At 45.6% G+C, this 19,311-nt stretch overlaps 1 protein-coding gene across 2 annotated transcripts in view; it reads left to right on the forward strand.

Annotated features, from left to right (window-relative positions):
* The window catches only part of LOC149467057 (eukaryotic translation initiation factor 3 subunit C), a 38,704-nt gene that overhangs the window by 2,009 nt on the left and 17,384 nt on the right, over positions 1–19,311 (forward strand). For both annotated transcript variants that reach the window (XM_089672314.1, XM_089672315.1), the window contains exons 3-13: positions 6–71; positions 1,718–1,907; positions 2,444–2,569; positions 7,765–7,822; positions 8,865–8,977; positions 9,135–9,259; positions 11,675–11,834; positions 11,912–12,015; positions 13,910–14,051; positions 14,207–14,332; positions 17,940–18,033. In XM_089672314.1, the coding sequence (XP_089528440.1) occupies positions 6–71; positions 1,718–1,907; positions 2,444–2,569; positions 7,765–7,822; positions 8,865–8,977; positions 9,135–9,259; positions 11,675–11,834; positions 11,912–12,015; positions 13,910–14,051; positions 14,207–14,332; positions 17,940–18,033 (1,304 nt within the window). The remainder of the gene's footprint in view (positions 1–5; positions 72–1,717; positions 1,908–2,443; positions 2,570–7,764; positions 7,823–8,864; positions 8,978–9,134; positions 9,260–11,674; positions 11,835–11,911; positions 12,016–13,909; positions 14,052–14,206; positions 14,333–17,939; positions 18,034–19,311) is intronic.

The following is a 19,311-nucleotide window of genomic DNA, read 5'->3' on the forward strand; positions in this document are numbered from 1 at the left end:
TTCAGGCCGCTTCTCCTCAGTGATGATGAAGAGGACACCAAGCGTGTGGTGCGCAGTGCCAAGGATAAAAGGTATGTTCCTTGTCTGCCCGTTGGTGGCCTACTGTCACTGGAAACATCTTACTCCGTACTCTGCGGGTTAACGCGACGTCTTTTTATAAAGTTCCAACACTTACGGAGTCCTTCCTCAACTGTCCAGAATTTGTTCTGAGGTCTTGTACCATTTTCATCCTTGGGGAACATGCACACAGATGTATGAAATGAAAGCAACTAGTATGCAGGATCTGGCAGGTAGCAATATTCTGCTTACAAATGGCTCTTTACACTGAGGGTATGTAATGTTTGAGGAATACTTACATGTATATAACATCACAGTGTAAATTACCCTGTTGCTAGGATGCAGTCGGCTTCCCAAGGAAGCTGCATAACATCCTCTGTTGCTGGGATGCAGGCAGCTATTGCCGTCTAGTTCCCTCTGTTGCTGGGATGCAGGCAGCTATTGCTGTCTAGTTCCCTCTGTTGCTGGGATGCAGGCAGCTATTGCTGTCTAGTTCCCTCTGTTGCTGGGATGCAGGCAGCTATTGCCGTCTAGTTCCCTCTGTTGCTGGGATGCAGGTAGCTATTGCCGTCTAGTTCCCTCTGTTGCTAGGTCTCAAAGGCAGACACCTAGCAACATCTGTTGCCAAGACACAGACAGCTATTGTGGCCTAGCATCCTCTGTTGCTCAGACGCTGGCGGCTTCTTAAGGAAGCTGAATAGCATTCATTGTTGTTAGGGTGCAGTCTGCTATTAGCGTTTATTGGCTTTTCAAGGAAGCTGTATGACATCCTTTGTGGCTAGGATGCAGGCAGCTATTGCCATCCAGTGTCCTTTGTTGCTAGGTCTCAAAGGCAGACACCTAGCAACCTCTGTTGCCAAGACACAGGCAGCTATTGTGGCCTAGCATCCTCTGTTGCTCAGATGCTGGTGGCTTCTTAGGGAAGCTATATAGCATTCATTGTTGTTAGGGTGCAGTCTGCTATTAGCATTTGTTGGCTTTTCAAGGAAGCTGTATAACATCCTCTGTTGCTGGGATGCAGGCAGCTATTGCCGTTTAGTGCCTTCTGTTGCTAGGTCTTAAAGGCAGACACCTAGCAACCTCTGTTACCAAGACACGTTTATTGGCTTTTCAAGGAAGCTATCTAGCATACTCTGCTGCTAGGACACAGGCGGCTATTGCCACCTAGTGTCCTCTGTTGCTAGGACGCTGGGGCTTCTCAAGGAAGCTGCCTATCATCCTCAGTTGTTGTGACGCAGGTGGCTATTGACACCTAGCATTCTTTATTGCTAGGATACAGACAGCTGTTGCCACGTAGTAGTTCCCTGCTGGTTGGACGCAGGAAGCTTTTGCAACCTGGTGTCCTCTGTTGCTAGGGCTTGGGTATATTCTCATGGAAGCTGCCCAACATCTTCCTTTTCCTACAATGCAGTCTGCTGTTGGCGTTTACCGCCCTTTGTAGCTGGAACAGATACGGATTTTCAAGTAAGCCACCTAGCATCCTTTGTTGCTGGAAAACAGGTGGTTGTTGCTGCCTAGCAACCTCCGTTGTTAGGATGCAGCTGGCTTTTGCTCGATAGTGCAAAAACGCAAAGTGAAGTGCACTGCAGAAACAGGTCAAACGCAAACTGCAGAGGTGTGAACCCAGGCTAAGAGTCGATGCTCATTTTTCTCGGAACAGGTTTGAGGAGCTGACCAACATCATCAAGACAATTCGTAACGCCATGAAGATTCGAGACATGACCAAATGCCTGGAGGAGTTCGAGCAGCTGGGCAAGGCTTACATCAAGTCCAAGAACATCATCGACAAAGAGGGCGTCCCCCGTTTCTACATTCGACTCCTGTCTGATCTGGAGGACTATTTGAACGAGGTGAGAAGCTCTCGTCTGAGAGACGATCCACTGACAGGATGGGACTTCTGTCGATGTACATTGCTTAGGCCGGCCATACATGGGTCGAAATCCAACAGATTTTGTCATCCGAAAATCAGACCTAGGAATAATCAGCCGATTTTCGCTCTATTAGTGTGGTCAATGGCACCGGACGATTTTCGTGGTTTCTCCCCTTTTCAGTGATCGGGCATGTTGGAAAATTCATGAAAAACAACCGATTTTTGACTCAGTGATGGTCAAATCGTACGATCGTTTTTCCGAAAAGAATATTCGCGTGACCTGTGACCTGGAAGGAACAGAAATGTCGCCTGTTATATGGGGAGAACTTTATGACTTGGTCGGCCGATTTTCAAAATTGATGACACCATCGGATTACCAAGCGAACAACGTTTTCGGATTAAAAATCGTTCGGAATTCGACCCATGTATGGCCTGCATTACTTCTCGGATCACTGAAATCTTTTGGTTTAAACAAGCTTTCCTCTGCCTTTTACTGACTGGCTTTAATTTTTGCAGCTTTGGGAGGATAAAGAGGGCAAGAAGAAGATGAATAAGAACAACGCCAAAGCTCTGAGCACACTGCGGCAGAAACTGCGAAAGTACAACCGGGATTTCGAAGCTCCGATAACGGCGTACAAACAGGTGAGCCGCCGTTCCCCGGTATAGACTTGTCAGTGACACCTACTGGCACATGGGCTGTGTAGATCAATTAACCACTTGCCGCCCAGCCACCGCATATAAACGGTGGCAGGGCGGCGCTCGTAGGCAAAAGCACGTTTTAAAACGGCTGCCTTCAACACAGGTAGGGGGCGCGCGCCCGCCCTACCTGTCCCGCGGGTGTCGGCAGCGGGTGTCAGCCGACGGGTCACGGCCGGTTTTTACCGGCCGTTTTCCCGCGATTGCCGGTGATCGCTAACACAGAGCAGGGCTGCATTGTTTACACACATCCCTGTTCTGTGTCAGTTCTCTGACAGCTTGTGAGAAGCTGCAGAGTTTCTCTCCCTCGATCAGCTCCCCCCTCCCTCCCCCCCCCCCTCCAGTACACACCCCGCCCCCTAGTAAAACACTCCCCTTACACTGCAAATTCTAAAAATGTTAACCCCTTCCTCCCCAGTGACATTAGTACAGTTTCAGTGGGTTTTTATTCACTGATCACTGTATTGGTGTCACTGGGGATGTCAGTGACCCCAAGTCAGTTCCCCCCCAGTGTCAAAATGTCCGCCGCTGTCCCGCAGTCCTGCCATAAGTCGCTGGTCGCCGCCATATGTCGCTGATTGCCACCAAAAGTCGCTGATCGGCGCCATTATTAGTATAAATAAAAATTAAAAATTCCAGTATCTTTCCTGCCATTTGTAAACGCTATAACTTTCACGTAAACCAATTAATTTACACGTATTGGGATTTTTTTTAGCAAAGACATGTCGCAGAATACATTTTGGCAGAAATTTATGACTAAATATGATTTTTGCATTTTTTTTTTTTACTGGACACGTATAGCAAAAAGTCCAAAATATTGTTTTTTTTTTTTCCTCAAAATTGTCAGCATTTTTTTTTTTAGCGCAAAAAATAAAAACCGCACAGGTGATCAAATACCACCAAAAGAAAGCTCAATTTGTGGGGGAAAAAAAGGATGTAAATTTCATTTATGTACCGTATTGCATGACCGCGCAATTGTCTGTTAAACTAGCGCAGCGCTGTATAGCAGAAAAATGGCGTAAATTGCAGTATCTGTACCATAGATTGTAGACGCTATAACTTCCACACAAAGCAATCAATATACACTTATTGGGATTTTTTTTACCAAAAACATGGAGCAGAATACATTTTGGCCTAAATTTATAACTAACTTTGAGTTTACTATATATTTTTTATAGCTGAAAGTAAAAAATATTGTTTTTCTTCAAAATTTTTGGCCTTTTTTTGTTTATAGCGTGAAAAATAAAAAGCGCACAGGTGATCAAATCTATATATATATTAAAGTGCCATCAAGTGGTGGTCAGTCATGTCTGCGGGGGGCTGCTGTCAGGAGGTGTACAGCTGTATCTTTGACTACAACACCCCTCGTATAGCGCTCATTAAGAGCAGGAAGGTCGGACTGCTGAACAGAGTCATCCAGCTGCTGATCCTGGCTTATGTCATCGGGTAGGTGGGTTTTTGTCTGGGAGAAAGGCTACCAGGACTTTGAGACAGTGGTTAGCTCTGTGAATTCCAAAGTGAAAGGCGTTGCAGTGACAAACACATCTGAACTGGGACTGAGGATTTGGGATGTTGCTGATTACATTATACCTGCCCAGTTTGTGTCCTATATGACGTATGAGTGGAGGTGGAGTGGAAACCCTGTGATCCCCTGCTGAGCTACCTGGAAATAAAGATTGGCCATAGAGGAGACCAGTAGTCTTTTGGCCCCTTGAGGGTCAGTGCGGGGAGGTGAGCAGGCACTGCTGCCATTTGAGGATTTGTTTGAGCACTAGAAGTGGAGATCACCGTTTTGTCACAAGTTACACCTGCATGGACTTTTATATATATTTATTGTATATGCACATTGAAAGGCTTTTGTTAGTTATATACACTTGTTCACTTTAAATTATTGATTATTAATCTTCACTTTAAATATTGAATGGGAAGTAAGAATTTATTGTAGATTCAAATATTGTTTTTCACGGATTTTATTATCCATCACTGATATATTATGGATTCAGTTTGATTTTTATATTTTGAATATGAGTTTGTTAATTTGGTAAATATTAATTATAGTATTCTATTGATTAGTAAGGAATTATTAACACCAAAGCACTATTATTCACTGATGGCACTTTAATATATATATAGATTTATAAATTTAGCGCTTCACTAATTTAAGATATATAATTGGTTACTTAATGGTTTAAGGTAAAGTGACAGCAGCTGTCAATCTAGGGACCTTGCCTGTATTAAGCGCAGGAGGATATTTCCAATATCACAGGTGATCAAATACCACCGAAAGAAAGCTCTATTTGTGTGAAAAAAAGGACGTAAATTTCGTTTGGGTGCAGCATTGCATGACCGCGCAATTATCAGTTGAATTAGTGCAGCGCCGAGTAGCAAAAAGAGGCGTGGTCATTAAGGGGGGTAAATCCTCAGGTGCTCAAGTGGTTAACACTGTTAAAATGGAGCTGCACCTATTCTCTGAGAATAAAATACCCTGGATACATTTATATAGTCTTAGATTTACTCGGCCCTTCGGGGACAACCATAATGCCGATGTGGCACATCATGAAATTGAGTTTAACGCCTCTGCCCTAGGGGGGCTGGGCTTACAGGAAACCGGCAGAATGATGCCAGTTTTCTGCCCAAAGAGGACCTCTGGGGCTGATTGGTTGGGGACAGCTCTGGAGCATATTGAGCAGGGAGAGGCAACCTCAGATTATTATTTTTTTTTACTTTTATTGGTTTCCCATTTTCTGTTTCAATATTTTTATTAAAGTTTTGTTTTAAGAATACAGCAAGCTCAAGATACGTCCACGCAGGGGCAGAGCAGAACAATAACACATTAAACATATACATCCTGCTGACTTGTATTAGGCAAATAACAAAATGTCCAATGACAGCAAGGAGGGACTGCAAAAAGCTGAACCAAATAGCAGCAGTAATCCAACATATTACCAGAAAAAAGGAAGGAAAAAGAAAATAAAACAAACAAAAAAAAGGAATCAGAAAGAAAACCTTGAAGGAAAGGAAAACTAGAAGAATCACGGATCCAGGGCTAGCACAAGCAGCGACTATAAGAGGCCATAACTAGTAGGAGGCAGGGATGGCAAGGAGTAACCTCTCCTAGGTTCCCAAACCTTAAGGAATCTCGGATGAGAATCGGGTTTCCCATTTTCAAGGTGGCTGTAAGGTGTCTAATGCTGTGTATGTGGGTGTCTGTCATGCTATACCTGTCACGATCGCACGGTCGCCGCCACCAACATGTGACAATCACACGACCGCGACTAACAGTAATACGCCACGCACGCGGCGTCAGACCCCAGACCTTCTCACCAACTCGTGACCGAAGGACTGGCAGATCTAAAACCGCGGTGTGACGCGCGTAACAAGGCTCCACCCAGCTGCACCCTGCACAGCGATTGTCCAGCTAATGGGCTACAATCGGTGCCTGCAGCCTGAATGCGCTTGTTACTGGGTCGGGTTAATTACACAACTAACCCTCTACTGCCACCACCACTTTTGTCGGAGACTGGGAAACTCCCGTTATCAAATATACACTATGATTGAAAAGTCACCTGTCCAATACGATTACCGCAGGCCGATTGGGCAGAGGATTAAACAAACACAGTAGCGTCTCTTCAAAGGCAGGAATTTGTGAATTGCAAGTAAGCGCTTAGAAACAGTTTAACACTTTCAGAAAGAAAGATTTATTACTAAAAGAGTCAAACAGGTGCAATAAAATATTTACAAAGAAAATGTAACTATATATATATATATATATATATATATATAAATGTACAGCAAAGAGATAATAGGAAGGAAATTAAAGAGTTAAGTTACTTGCCAATATGCCTCGGTTTGTAAGCAGATCCAAGTGCAGAGCAGGAAGGGTCTGTAACGGGCCGCCTGACAGCACCTCTATCAGTCCCCTGGTAGAGCCTCCCCAGAGTGCGGAGTCTAAGCACCAGAGCACTTGTTCACCAGGGCCCCTGATGGTGGGGATGGACCTGGAGCGCTCCGGTACCAGGTCGCAACTACCAGGTATCTCCAACAGGGGTAGAGGAGTCTGACAGGGGCTCCAGAGAGCTAGGAGTCTGATGTAAGGGAGCCTACTGATCCCTGCGGGGTGGGTGGATGGATGAGCTAAATCAGAGTTATGCAGGCTGGGTCGGCAGCTAGCGGATCGGTAAGGTACAAAACGGTAGGCAAAGGATAGTCGGGTCACACGCAGGGTCAATACCAGGAGGTCAGATCTAAACAGGAACATCCAGGAGCAGAGTCAGGCAAGCCAAGGGGTCAGGACGGGAGAAGACAACAAGGTCAAAACAATCCAGATCAGAAGTACTCACACAGGTAACGGGATACAAAGACCATTCGGCAACAAGCATCTGTGCAGGGCTGGCTTAAGTACCCCGCCCTGCACCTGACAGGCGTAGCCTGGGTCCCAGTGCCTGCCTAGTACTGTCCAGACGACGGGTGCGCCTGGGTCCTAGTGCCCTGCCACCTTTACGTCTTGGCAGACACCTACGCATGTGTAGACCCATGCGTCGTGATGGTTCCTGACAGGGTCTTTGATCTCCTCTGTTATGATGTTAAACTCGAGATGTGTGTCTTAAACTCAGCTAAAACTCCAGGCTTGCAGCCTGTCCTTTTTTAAAATCCCTCTGCAAGGGGGGGTGGCTCTAGTCTGCCCAATACAATATTTTGGGCAGGATGTCAGTGGACTCTCAATTAAAACGAACAGCTTCATAATCCATGATATGAAACATAGGTGACAGCTGACCTGAGGAATGTTCAATTAACTGCTGGTCAGTTTATGAGGTTCCAACTTCTTTCAAGTCTGGGGAGAAGCTGTCTTCTCTGTTTTTATGATGGGTGAGCCTACACAAGTTTCTCAGGTCAGTGCTTTTAAGTGAGAAAGGTTACACTTCCGCAGATGGCCTAGCACCGAACTGAGGATGCCTTAACTTGGATTGACCCCCGCCATCTGTCACTCAGGAGATAACGTTTGCCTCTCAGGAAGGGAGGGGGTAGGGAGTGTGAGGAATAAGGAATACTTCCACTAAAAGAAAAGAAAAAGGGGAACTCCGCGTCCAACTCTGATGAGCTAGTTTGCTACAATACCCACTTGTGGTCTTTGTGTTTTCCAGAATCCCGAAGAATCAGCTGATGAAGATCAGGAGAAGGATGAAGATGACGACTCAGAAGGTGAGGAATCCTCATACGGCCCTAGTTCACATATTGATAAAATCAGGACTAAAGTGTTGCACAAAGCTAGATGCCCACATATTAGCCAAAGTGCTAGAGGTGCATTGCTCAGATCAAGCCAGGACTCATTTCAGGCGCTAGCTGAGAACAGAAAGTACTAGCTGTCCAGTCTGTTTATTCCATGATCTGAACTGTTACTTTAAGGGCCATATTTAGGCTTCCTTCAAAAAATGACATTGGACGTGTTTTTTTAAAGCACTCTGAATGCCAGTCAAAGAACCTGTCACTAAATATAATGGTTAGCTTACAGTCCTGTTCACACGTTGTGTTTTCTTTGCTTCGCTTCACAAATTGCTTCGTCAGTGCCCTGCTGATCGGTGCCGATCCCTCCTCTGACAACTGCCGGTTCTCGGCAGTACTTTCCTAACTCTCTGACAGCGTGAGGAAACTGCAGCCGAGAACCGGCAATTGTATTTCCCGGTGATCAGCTTGTCATTGGATATGGCTGATCACGTGGTAAAAGGCCACTGTGATTGGCCTCTTATCACATCACATGATCAGCTGAGTCCGTAGGACACAGCGATCATGGAGATTGCCAGGGGGGCGCCCAGGAGGGCGCGTTCTGGGAGGATGTCATATGACGGCCTCCCAGAACTGGCTGGCCGCAGTGCAGCCGTCCATTGGCTACCTGCGGCCGGCAACTGGTTAAAGACATACAGTATTTTTACAAATATTTTTCATATATTTTGTAATAAAAACGCATTTCAACCTACAAAAAAAAAAAAAAAATATAGTTGAAATGCTTTTTTATTGCACACAAAATATATATATATGTATATATACACAAATTATTAATATATATATTTATTTTTTTTTTTTTATTTTTTTTTTTAAATATATTGAACACAGCCAAAATTGTAGTATTTCAAATAAATGTCAATATATTTGGGAAGGATATTTTTAAAATCTTTATCTTCTATTTGGGTCGGTTTATATACACTGGGGCTATCAATGCAATCTAATTTCTCCTTCTGCTTTCCAGCGTCATCTTCTAGCGAGGATGAGAAGGATGAAGGTATGAGCGCCAGCAAGTTCCTGAAAAAGATGGAAGCCGCACCACAAGACACCCGAAGCAAATATTTGAAAAAAACAGAGGTGAGGAGAAGTCCGAATGAGAGTTCTGTCATCTTTCAGTTACTTTTGCATTCCTGTAGCACAACAGTGAAGTGTACAACTGCAGAATTTGTAGAATGTATGAGATTAGACAGGAAGTACTAAAATGTATGGTGGCCTGAATGTAACTTTTCTACAGGAGGCTGAAGATGAAGAGGAATCCTCTGATGATGAAGACTGGGGCTCTGACTCCGAGGACTCTGACTCCGAATCTGAGGATGATGAAGGCAAATATACTTCGCTGGCTTCCAAATTCTTGAAGAAGTGAGTTGGGGGTGTTCTGTGGGGTCCAGCATCTTCATGCTTTACCGATCGGGTAGCTGCTGATGTATCTCCTCGTGTGCTCTGTTTACATTATCTCCACATCAGGCTCTGCTTTTGGCACCCTACAGATGCTGTGACTGGCCCAGGACTGTACACGGCTCTCATTGTACTGATGATGAAAGTTTTTTCACTGAACAGGAGATACAGTAATTTCTTTGGCAGAGGAGATTTATAAAGCCTCTTTCAGCAAAAACTCTGCCTCCTGGAAAATGTAGTTTTGTTAACCACTTCACAACCACACTGTAGCCGAAAGACTGGTCCAGTGCGGTTGTCCAGTTCTGGGAGGGCGTCGTATGACATCACATGATGAGGTAAAATGTCAGTCACAGAGGCCTTTTACCACGTGAGCCCAATGACACAACAGATCACAAAATAAATACAGTTGCCGATTATCGGCAGCAGCATGAGGAAAATACTGCCGATAACCAGCAAATGTTAGAGCAGATCTGCACTGATAATCAGGGCACTGATTATCTGTGCCCTGATCATCAGTGCCCAGCATATTGCTGCATATTAGTGCAGCATCACCCAGTGCCTTCTCATCAATGCCCATCAGTGCTGCCTATCCATGCCCATCAGTGCCACCTCATCAATGCCCATCATTGCTGCCTATCTGTGCCCATCATTCCTGCATATTAGTGCAGCATCACCCAGTGCCTCCTCATCAATGCCCATCAGTGCTGCCTATCCGTGCCCATCAGTGCCACCTCATCAATGCCCATCATTGCTGCCTATCTGTGCCCATCATTGCTGCATATTAGTGCAGCATCACCCAGTGCCTCCTCATCAATGCCCATCAGTGCTGCCTATCCGTGCCCATCAGTGCCACCTCATAAATGCCCATCAGTGCTGCCTATCTGTGCCCATCAGTGCTGCCTATCTGTGCCCACAAGCTGTCACAGCCGGGTGCCCACACTGAAGATGCTGGCACCAGGGAGAGAAGATGGCCAGTGAAACGGGTTGCGGCGGGGTCACTGCGGGATCATGGGACAGGTGAGTGACTGTTTTTTAAAAGCCAGCAGCTACAGTTTTTGTAACTGCTGACTTTTATTTTTGGACAGGGTGAGTGGAACTTCACACTCACAAATCCTGCGGTGTTGCTGCTCAGCAGGTCCCATACCGCCATCATCTGCTTCTTGCAGCTAGCCCCAGATGACATGTATGTGCTGAGTCATGTCATCAGTGGGTCCTGAAAGTACCAGGGAAAGACCGCAGTAATGATGCATCATGGGGCATGTACAGTAGCATACCCTGCGGCCTCCTGGGATGAGTCATGTGGACATCTGAGGAGGCTATGGACAAGTGACACGTCATTCTTGCCCAGTTGAGGACCTAAGAATTGCAGGGAGAAATCTTCAAAAAGATAACTTCAACTAGCCACTTGCCAACCACCTACAGCACTTTTACTGCAGGCGGGTGTTATGTACGGGCAAAGCAATGTACCCGTATGTCATTCTGTACTGACACTAGGGGGGTGTGGCACACCTTACGTTGTACATCTTTGAATGGTTGTCATTGAAAAACATGGGGTATGACTTGTCAGGTTTACCGTCATCATTGAAAGTAAAAGAAAATCCCAAGTTTTGGGTTGTCCCTTAGAAAAGTAATAGAGGGGAAATCTTCCAATGGGAACACTAGTTCTGGTGATCTGGTTGTGCCCAAGAAATTCCATTAACCCCTTGATGCCGATTGCATGCAAATATGCAGCCTCTCGGCATCTGGGCCTTGACGGCGAGCGGCCGCATATTTGCATGCCATTGGAAAATACATATGTGCTGAGAGAGCGTGCTCCTAGCACACATATGTCTGCGACTCCCGTAAAGGTCCCGATCTCCCCTTTAGATCGGGACCTTATCCGATCATGTCAGGGCAGTGCCCAAGAAATTCCTTTAACCCCTTGACGCTGATTGCACACAAATATGCAGCCTCTTGGCGTCTGGGCCTTGACGGCGAGCGGCCGCATATTTGCATGCAATTAGAAAATACATATGTGCTGAGAGAGCGTGCTCCCAGCACACACATGTCCGCTACTCCCGGAAAGGTCCTGATCTCCCCTTTCGATTAGGACCTTTTCCGATCATATGACGGCAAATCACGGTGGTCACATGATGCTAAAACCCCGCCTCCTCACTTTTGAAACTTTTAAAGGGCCGGGAGGCACCGGTGCCAAAAAGTTAATTTGTAGGGATTCCCTCTTACTTCCCGTTTGGCTATGGGACAGGAAGTGAAGGGATTTCTCCCCAATCGGGCACAGATGGTGAAACAAAATACTGACAGGAAAAAATAAATTTTACCTGTAGGTCTACTTTAATTTCAGAATGCATAATGTTCACCTGCAATTTCTCCATATTTTAGGACGGTTCCTGAAGGGGATCGCCAAACTTTAGAGAAAAAGAAAGAAAAGAAGAAGCAACATCGTAAACTGAAGAAAAGGGGCGAGGAAGAGGGTGAAGAGGATGAGGAAGGAGGTGGAGGAGAGTGGGAGAAGGTCAAAGGAGGCGCCCCAATGGTTAAGGTAAGAGCCAACTGAAGGCATTGTGGGAACATGTACTCTCTTCCGGCCACCTCCGTAACCGTGTCCTTTATCTTTAGGAGAAACCAAAGATGTTTGCCAAAGGCACAGAGATCACTCCCCCCATTGTGGTGAAGAAGCTGAACGAGATCCTCCAGGCCAGAGGAAAGAAAGGCACAGACAGGTAAGTCGCAGCATCCACACAGCTCAGCTGTAACTATGTGACGACTTTGCGTGTTTCCAGCCTGAAGGGATTCGCTCCCTATAGGAGGATTGTCATCAACCTTTAGAAGTTGCCTATATTTTGCAGCACCTTGTTTCCAACACCTATCTCCCCCCCTCCCCTTCCCTTTCCAGCAACCCTCATCAACATGCTAGTAAATTTTTATTTTTATATAAACTTTTCCTCTATTCATGACGTACCATGATTGTAGAGCCAGTCTGTTCATCACTGGGTCTCTCTGCAATTTATTTCAGGTACTTGTATAGCACCATCAATGTACACAGCGCTTTACATATATATTGTACATTCACATCAGTCCCTGCCCCCGAGGGGCGTACAATCTAAGGTCCCTAACTCGCATACATACACACACTAGGGACAATTCAGACAGTCAGCCTATTAGCATGTCTTTGGAGCGTGGGAGGAAACCGGAGTATACATAAAAAACCCACTCAGGCCCAGGGAGAACATGTACACTCCAGCCAGGTAGTGCCATGGTTGGGATTCGAACCAGTGCTGATAGGCTGAAATGCTAACCATTCAGCCACTGTGCAATTCCGGCAGGTCATGGCTGGTGGGAGGGTAGCAGCAAGGTGCTGTATATAGCTTCCTGAAAACATCACAGCAACCTTCCTCAGGACTCCTCTCCTGATACAAGCAGTTGGGCTCTTGGGAGGAGCTATGCAAAAATAAAAATGCTGAAATGGGTCGTTCTGTGGGAGTGGGCATTCCTAGGCAACCTGCGTTTGTGTGCAGACCACCCTGGGTAAACGCCCCCGTGATGCTGGGCCTCCATGATGCTGGGCCTCCATGATTGGAATAACTGAAATCCAATGAAGGAAAGGGGCGGGGACAATCAGACTGGGGAGGAAAGCACTAGAGGACGTCATCCAGCCAGGAAATGATGCGGAGCTCTACCTGATTTGCTGCAGCTTCTAATGCACTTGGTGAGAAGCTCACAGTGTGCAGGGAAATCATTTCAGTATAGGGGAGGGGCCTGTACAACTTTATTTTTTAAAATTACAGGTACTTATATAGCGCCGTCAATTTACGCAGCACTTTACACACACACACTACACACAGGTGTATTTAGGTTTTATGCTGCCCTAGGCAACACAAAAATTGGCGCCCACCCCGCAGAAAGAGCCTGACATTGACCAAGAGCACCCCTGCCCTCCACCCGAACCTTCAACTATCACTGCCCCCCATACACCAGCCACCATCCCCCATGGCGAGAGAGAGAAAGACACTCACCTTCACAGCTCTGGACATCCCCAGGAACGAGAGTCGGGCTGTGCATACACCGTCATGAAACCCACAGCCTCTCTCGGAACCCCCCAGGTCCCCATGACACATGGGTCCCTTCTTCCATCCCTTCTTCCAAGGGGCAGTGCTGTCCCCCCCCTGAAAAATGCCGCCCTAGGCAAATGCCATGTGGTAAATACACCCCTGATTGTACATTTACATCTGTCCGTAACCCTCAAGGGGCGTACAATCTAAGGTCCCTAAATTACATTCATACATACACATACTAGGGACAATTAACTTACCATCATGTCTTTGGAGTGTGGGAGGAAACCCACGCAGGCACAGGGAGAACATGCAAACTCCAGGCAGGTGGTGCCGTAGTTGGGGAAGTGCTAACCATTTAGCCACTGTGCTGCCCAACTTTGAGTGACCGAAGGGAAGGCCGCTTTCAAATATGACTTGCAAAGTGCAACTCTAGGCTCCAGATGAGAAGTTCTGTGATCCGTTGATGACAACTTTGGCCTTGCTGCTCAGCTTGTGTCTTTTGGAGGCCCATGTATTCCCTTTGCCTCTACAGTTCCTCACCTCATTCCTTCTCTTCCACCAGGGCAGCTCAGATCGAACTCCTACACATGCTGGCAAACATCTCAAACGAACACAACCTTGGACAAGGGATCGCCGTCAAGATAAAGTTCAACATTGTGGCCTCTCTGTATGATTACAACCCAAACTTGGCCGCTTACATGAAGGTACAACCCCCCCCCTCCTCCCCCCAGTGCTGTGTTATATTTTAAAGAGCCGGACAGAAAAGTGCAGTATTTGGGAGAAGGTTGTTTGGGTCTTTCAGGCAATTTCAAGGTGTATTTGTGTGGCTCAGCATCACATTTCCTCTCTTTCTCCTCAGGCGGACATGTGGAAGAAATGTCTGGATTGTATTCACGATCTCCTGGATATCCTCTTTGCTAATTCCAACATGTTCATCGGGGAGAACATTGCTGAAGACTCAGAGAACCTCATTGTCTCAGACCAGGTAATGACTTTGCTGCTTTCATCGTACTTACCTGCACCGTGTCTTCTGCATGGTGAATGTTGAGTCTGATATATCATATGGCCAAAGGTTTTGGACTGCTGACCATCACACCTTGTGGGACATCCCATTATAAAACCATAAGGAATAAAGCGAAACTAAACTGTCTGAGCACCACAAACTGAAAATGCTATTTAACCAGTTGAGATCTGTAGCAGGGTTTCCCAACCTTTAACCACTTCCGGTCCGGACGCTTTCACCCCCTTCCGGTCCGGACGCTTTCACCCCCTTCCGGTCCGGACGCTTTCACCCCCTTCCGGTCCGGACGCTTTCACCCCCTTCCGGTCCGGACGCTTTCACCCCCTTCCGGTCCGGACGCTTTCACCCCCTTCCGGTCCGGACGCTTTCACCCCCTTCCGGTCCGGACGCTTTCACCCCCTTCCGGTCCGGACGCTTTCACCCCCTTCCGGTCCGGACGCTTTCACCCCCTTCCGGTCCGGACGCTTTCACCCCCTTCCGGTCCGGACGCTTTCACCCCCTTCCGGTCCGGACGCTTTCACCCCCTTCCGGTCCGGACGCTTTCACCCCCTTCCGGTCCGGACGCTTTCACCCCCTTCCGGTCCGGACGCTTTCACCCCCTTCCGGTCCGGACGCTTTCACCCCCTTCCGGTCCGGACGCTTTCACCCCCTTCCGGTCCGGACGCTTTCACCCCCCCCCCCGGCCAATTATCAGCTTTCAGCGCTATCACACTTTGAATGACAATTGCGCGGTCATGCAACACTGTACCCATATGAATTTTTTTGCATTTTTTTGAGACAGATAAAACTTTATTTTGGTGGTATTTATTCACCACTGGGATTTATTTATTTTATATATATATATATATATATATATATATATATATATATATATATATATATATATATAAATGAAAAAGTCTAAAAATTGAGAAAAAAAGTGTTTTTCTTATAAAATTTTGTAAATAAATCATCTTTCTTCATAAATCTTGGCCACAATTTATTAAGTTATCTTTTTAGTTAAAAAAAAATAACCCAAATTAGTTTATAACTAAAAATTATAATTTTTCAAAACAATTTTTTTTTTATTTTTTTATATTATTATTTTTTTAAACATACTGTCACCCTAGAAATACAGTGTCACCATAATGACAATGTACTACTTGTGGGTGGTGATGAAAATTATTTATTTTTTTTCTTTTAACACTGATTGCTTTTACACCCATTCTGCACCCATCCTGCAGCCATTGAGAAATACTGTGTGAGCTGTGATTGGTCACAGCTTGTCACATGGTACAGGGCTGTTGTGAATAGCCCTGTACCATGTGACCTCTGTGATCATTCACAGATTTCACATGTAGTAAGCAATGATTTCAGAAGTAACATCTTGCTTACACCTATTCATGTGACCACTGATTGGCCAATCATTGATCACATGATCGGGACCTCACACAGAGGTCCCGTACAGCGATCGGTGTTTCACTGTGTATGGAGGACATAATGGGCAACAGATTGCGGTGTCAAGGAGCGTGCACAATCCAAAATGGCGGGCGCCGTTTCTGAATGCCAACCCGCCCCTGCACTGCCACCGTCCGGCCGTTTATATACAGCGGCTGGACGGGAAGTGGTTAAGTCAAAGCACCCATTAAAATTCTGTACAATCTTGAGTCACCCCATTCTAAAATTTTAAAAAACTAAACTAATAGATTTACATAATGTAGCAACATCTACACACCGAGGAACCCGACATTAGAGGGGATTTATTCTTCCAATGCAAATACACTTCTGCACACTGAGACTGATTAGTGTTTCAGTGTTTTTCTTCCTCAGTTTCTCTCGCTCGCTGCGCTAATGTGACCCCAATGCTGGTGGACAGGCAAAATACAGAGAGAAGGAAAAGGCTGCACACACAAATCCTCAAAAATTGTTTATTGAACAACAAGCACAATATAAAACATTGGAGATACGGCGTACATGCCCATCATCACTAAGACCCCTAGAGTAGAAAGGGACCCTCCATGTGGGACATAGATGGATGGAAAAATTGTCCATTGGGTCTACACTACCCCGATGGAATAATCCCCCATGAACCAAACCCGCCCACCCCCCACCAAATCTGGGTGTCTGTGTGGTGGAAGTCCAGGAATGCGCCACGAGGTGTGCGGATGCTGGAGGGAGGGGGCACGTGCCGTGCTAATGCATTTTGTCCCGCCTACTTCCGGGACTTCTTCAGAGCCATGGGGGGGATTAGCTTTCCATCTTGCAGGTGCTGGGGGGTTGTCAGTGGGCTGGTGTTACACCCTCAGCTCCTCTCTCTCCTTCAGGGAGGGGGGTGATCCAGACACTCTGGTGACACCTCAGTTACATGCATTGTGGTAGAATGTGGACTCCCCAGCTTTTTCCCCTTCTTTCCCCTCCCCCACTTTTACATGCAAGAAAGGGCAAACAAGGATGCAGTGCCCTTGCCCAATGTCCACCATATCAACTGATGATGTCATTGGTTGTTAGGACGCTGGCGGCTAGAAAGTTGTGGTGACCAGGAAAACCTGTGGTTTTGTGTAACTAAAAGGAAAGCTTGATCCACCCGCTGGCGTTGATACAATTTTTGGCCAATTCTTGGGCATTTTACCAAGGCCCCCCTGTGAAACCAGAAGGCACCCCAGGGTACCTGGGCACCCTGGTTGAAAAAGCCTGGTCTACAGCAATTTTTTTTTTTCATTTTTGAACACATCAAAGCCATCAGCTTGTGATTAAAAGTTCACTCTTTGTACGTATGTAGTACATCCAAAGAGCTGAACTGGTTAATCCATTTATAATAATCAAAGCAAATTCCTCCAACCCATCCATGTCGCCATGCTTTATTTTGTTGAGAAATTACTTTGAAAAACACTCCCCTATCATTTCTTGCTGCGGCCATTTTGAATAAGGGCAGAAGAGTCATATAGCATTTACTTCCTGAAATCCAGCTGCCCTTAGCTCAGGCATGCCAGCAGGAGGGTGTGCTTAGGTGAGAGCTAATAATTTGTATATCTTTCTATCTATTTATGAATGCTAGCAGCCTGAGGATTAAAATGGTTCATTTTAATTGACTCCTACATTGTAAGCTCTAATGATCCGGGCCCTCTGTGACCTCTTGTACCAAATTGTATTGTAACTAATGTCTGCCTTCATTTTGTTCAGCGATGCGCAAACTGTTGGCGCTATATAAATCCTAAATAATAATTTTGTTCTGCTTTAATATGGAAGTGACCCCCTTTGTAGATGTAACACCCTCCACTCTTCTGGGAAGGCTTTGGGGGGTGTCTGGGGGTATTTGTCTGGTTGAGTACTGATGGTGGATGAGAAGACCCGACTAACAATCAGCATTCCAGTTCAGCCCAAGGGTGTTCAGTAGGGTCGGGGGTCCTGGTTCTGTGCAGGCCAAGTGAGTTCCTCCACATCCAGTCGGTCACACCATTCTTTATGGAACTGTACAGAGGGGCACAGTCATGCTGGAACAGAGAAGGATCTTCCCCAAACTGTGACCAGTTCTGTACATGTTACCGCTCAGCCAAAAAGTGTGTAATGTGGATTCTCTGTGTCGTCCCTCCAGCCTCTGCGTGTACGCGGCTGTATCCTCACTCTGGTCGAGAGAATGGATGAAGAATTCACCAAAATTATGCAAAATACAGATCCCCATTCACAAGGTATGTAGAGCACATGTAGGGCTTATGTCATGTGACACATAAAATATGTAATGATTCTCGACAGAGAAAAGTACACCAATCCAAGCTGACCCACTAAATGCCAATCCCTCCAATGTATCCTCAGGTGCCGGTCCGGTCCGCAGCTGCCATTGATAGTATAACATGTCAAAACACCAATGTAGCTCCTAAATGGGAGACAGCAGTTCCCTGTTTGGGAGATGTGTTGGTGTTTTGACATGTTATACTATCAATAAAAGTGCAGGATTTCCGTCTTCCATCCGAGTGATATTCATCCTCTCTTCTATATAATGATTCTTGTCAGGCTGTTTGAATTGCTTTATTTTGTAAATTACAATGGGCCTGATTCATCAGATCAGAGCTAAACAGACACAAATACGGGTCTGAAATTATTACTACAGGCGCACCTCGGTTTACAAATGCCTCGTTGACGTAATTTTCGGTTTACGAATGAAAATCGATTGAAAATAATGCCTCAGTTTACGAATTTTTTTCGCTATACGACGTGTATGTAGGTACCGATTTTTTTTTTTTTTTTTTTTTTTTTTTTTTTTTTTTTAAATGCAATTTCCGGCTTTTTTTTTTTTTTTCTTCACTATAGCTCACAGAATTAGCTGTCACTTTCCCCCCAGCTAAAAGGAAACTTTGTTTCTTTTATCTCAGGAAAGAAACTAAAAGGAAACTGTTTCTTTTAACTGGGGAAATAAACTAAAAGGAAACTTTGTTTCTTTTATCTCAGGAAAGTAAAAGGAAACTTTGTTTCTTTTATTTCAGGAAAGAAACTAAAAGGAAACTTTGTTTCTTTCAGCTGGGGAGAAAGTGACAGCTGATTCTCTGAGCTATAGTGAAGAAAAAAATAATTAAATTTAAAAACCACTGACCTATAGTGACAGCCAGTCGCTGTATACACTGCTCCTCTCCTGCCTCTCTCTGCTGCCCCCCCCCCCCCCCCACGTCTGCAGTACACATGGTCTCCTGTATCAGCACCTGTATCAGCTAATTTGTCCTATCGGCAAAATGCCGATTGGGCTATTTTCGGCTGATATGTTTTGGTGGCCAAAATTTTGGTGCATCCCTAGTATTTATGCCTTTAAAGTGCACTTTATAAAGAGTTTTGAACAGATAAGACTTTTTTTTGGGGTTTTTTTACTTTTTTTCTGACCTCCGGAACCGATTAATTGGTTTTCAGTGCATTCCTATGGGAAACCGCGTTTCGGTTTACGAATTTTTCGCAATACAAAAAGTGCCATAGAACGCATT

This window comes from Staurois parvus, unplaced genomic scaffold (assembly GCF_062004578.1).
Source record: "Staurois parvus isolate SC_StPar_1 unplaced genomic scaffold, SC_StPar_1.0 ptg000125l, whole genome shotgun sequence".
Classification (NCBI taxonomy): Eukaryota; Metazoa; Chordata; class Amphibia; order Anura; family Ranidae; genus Staurois; species Staurois parvus.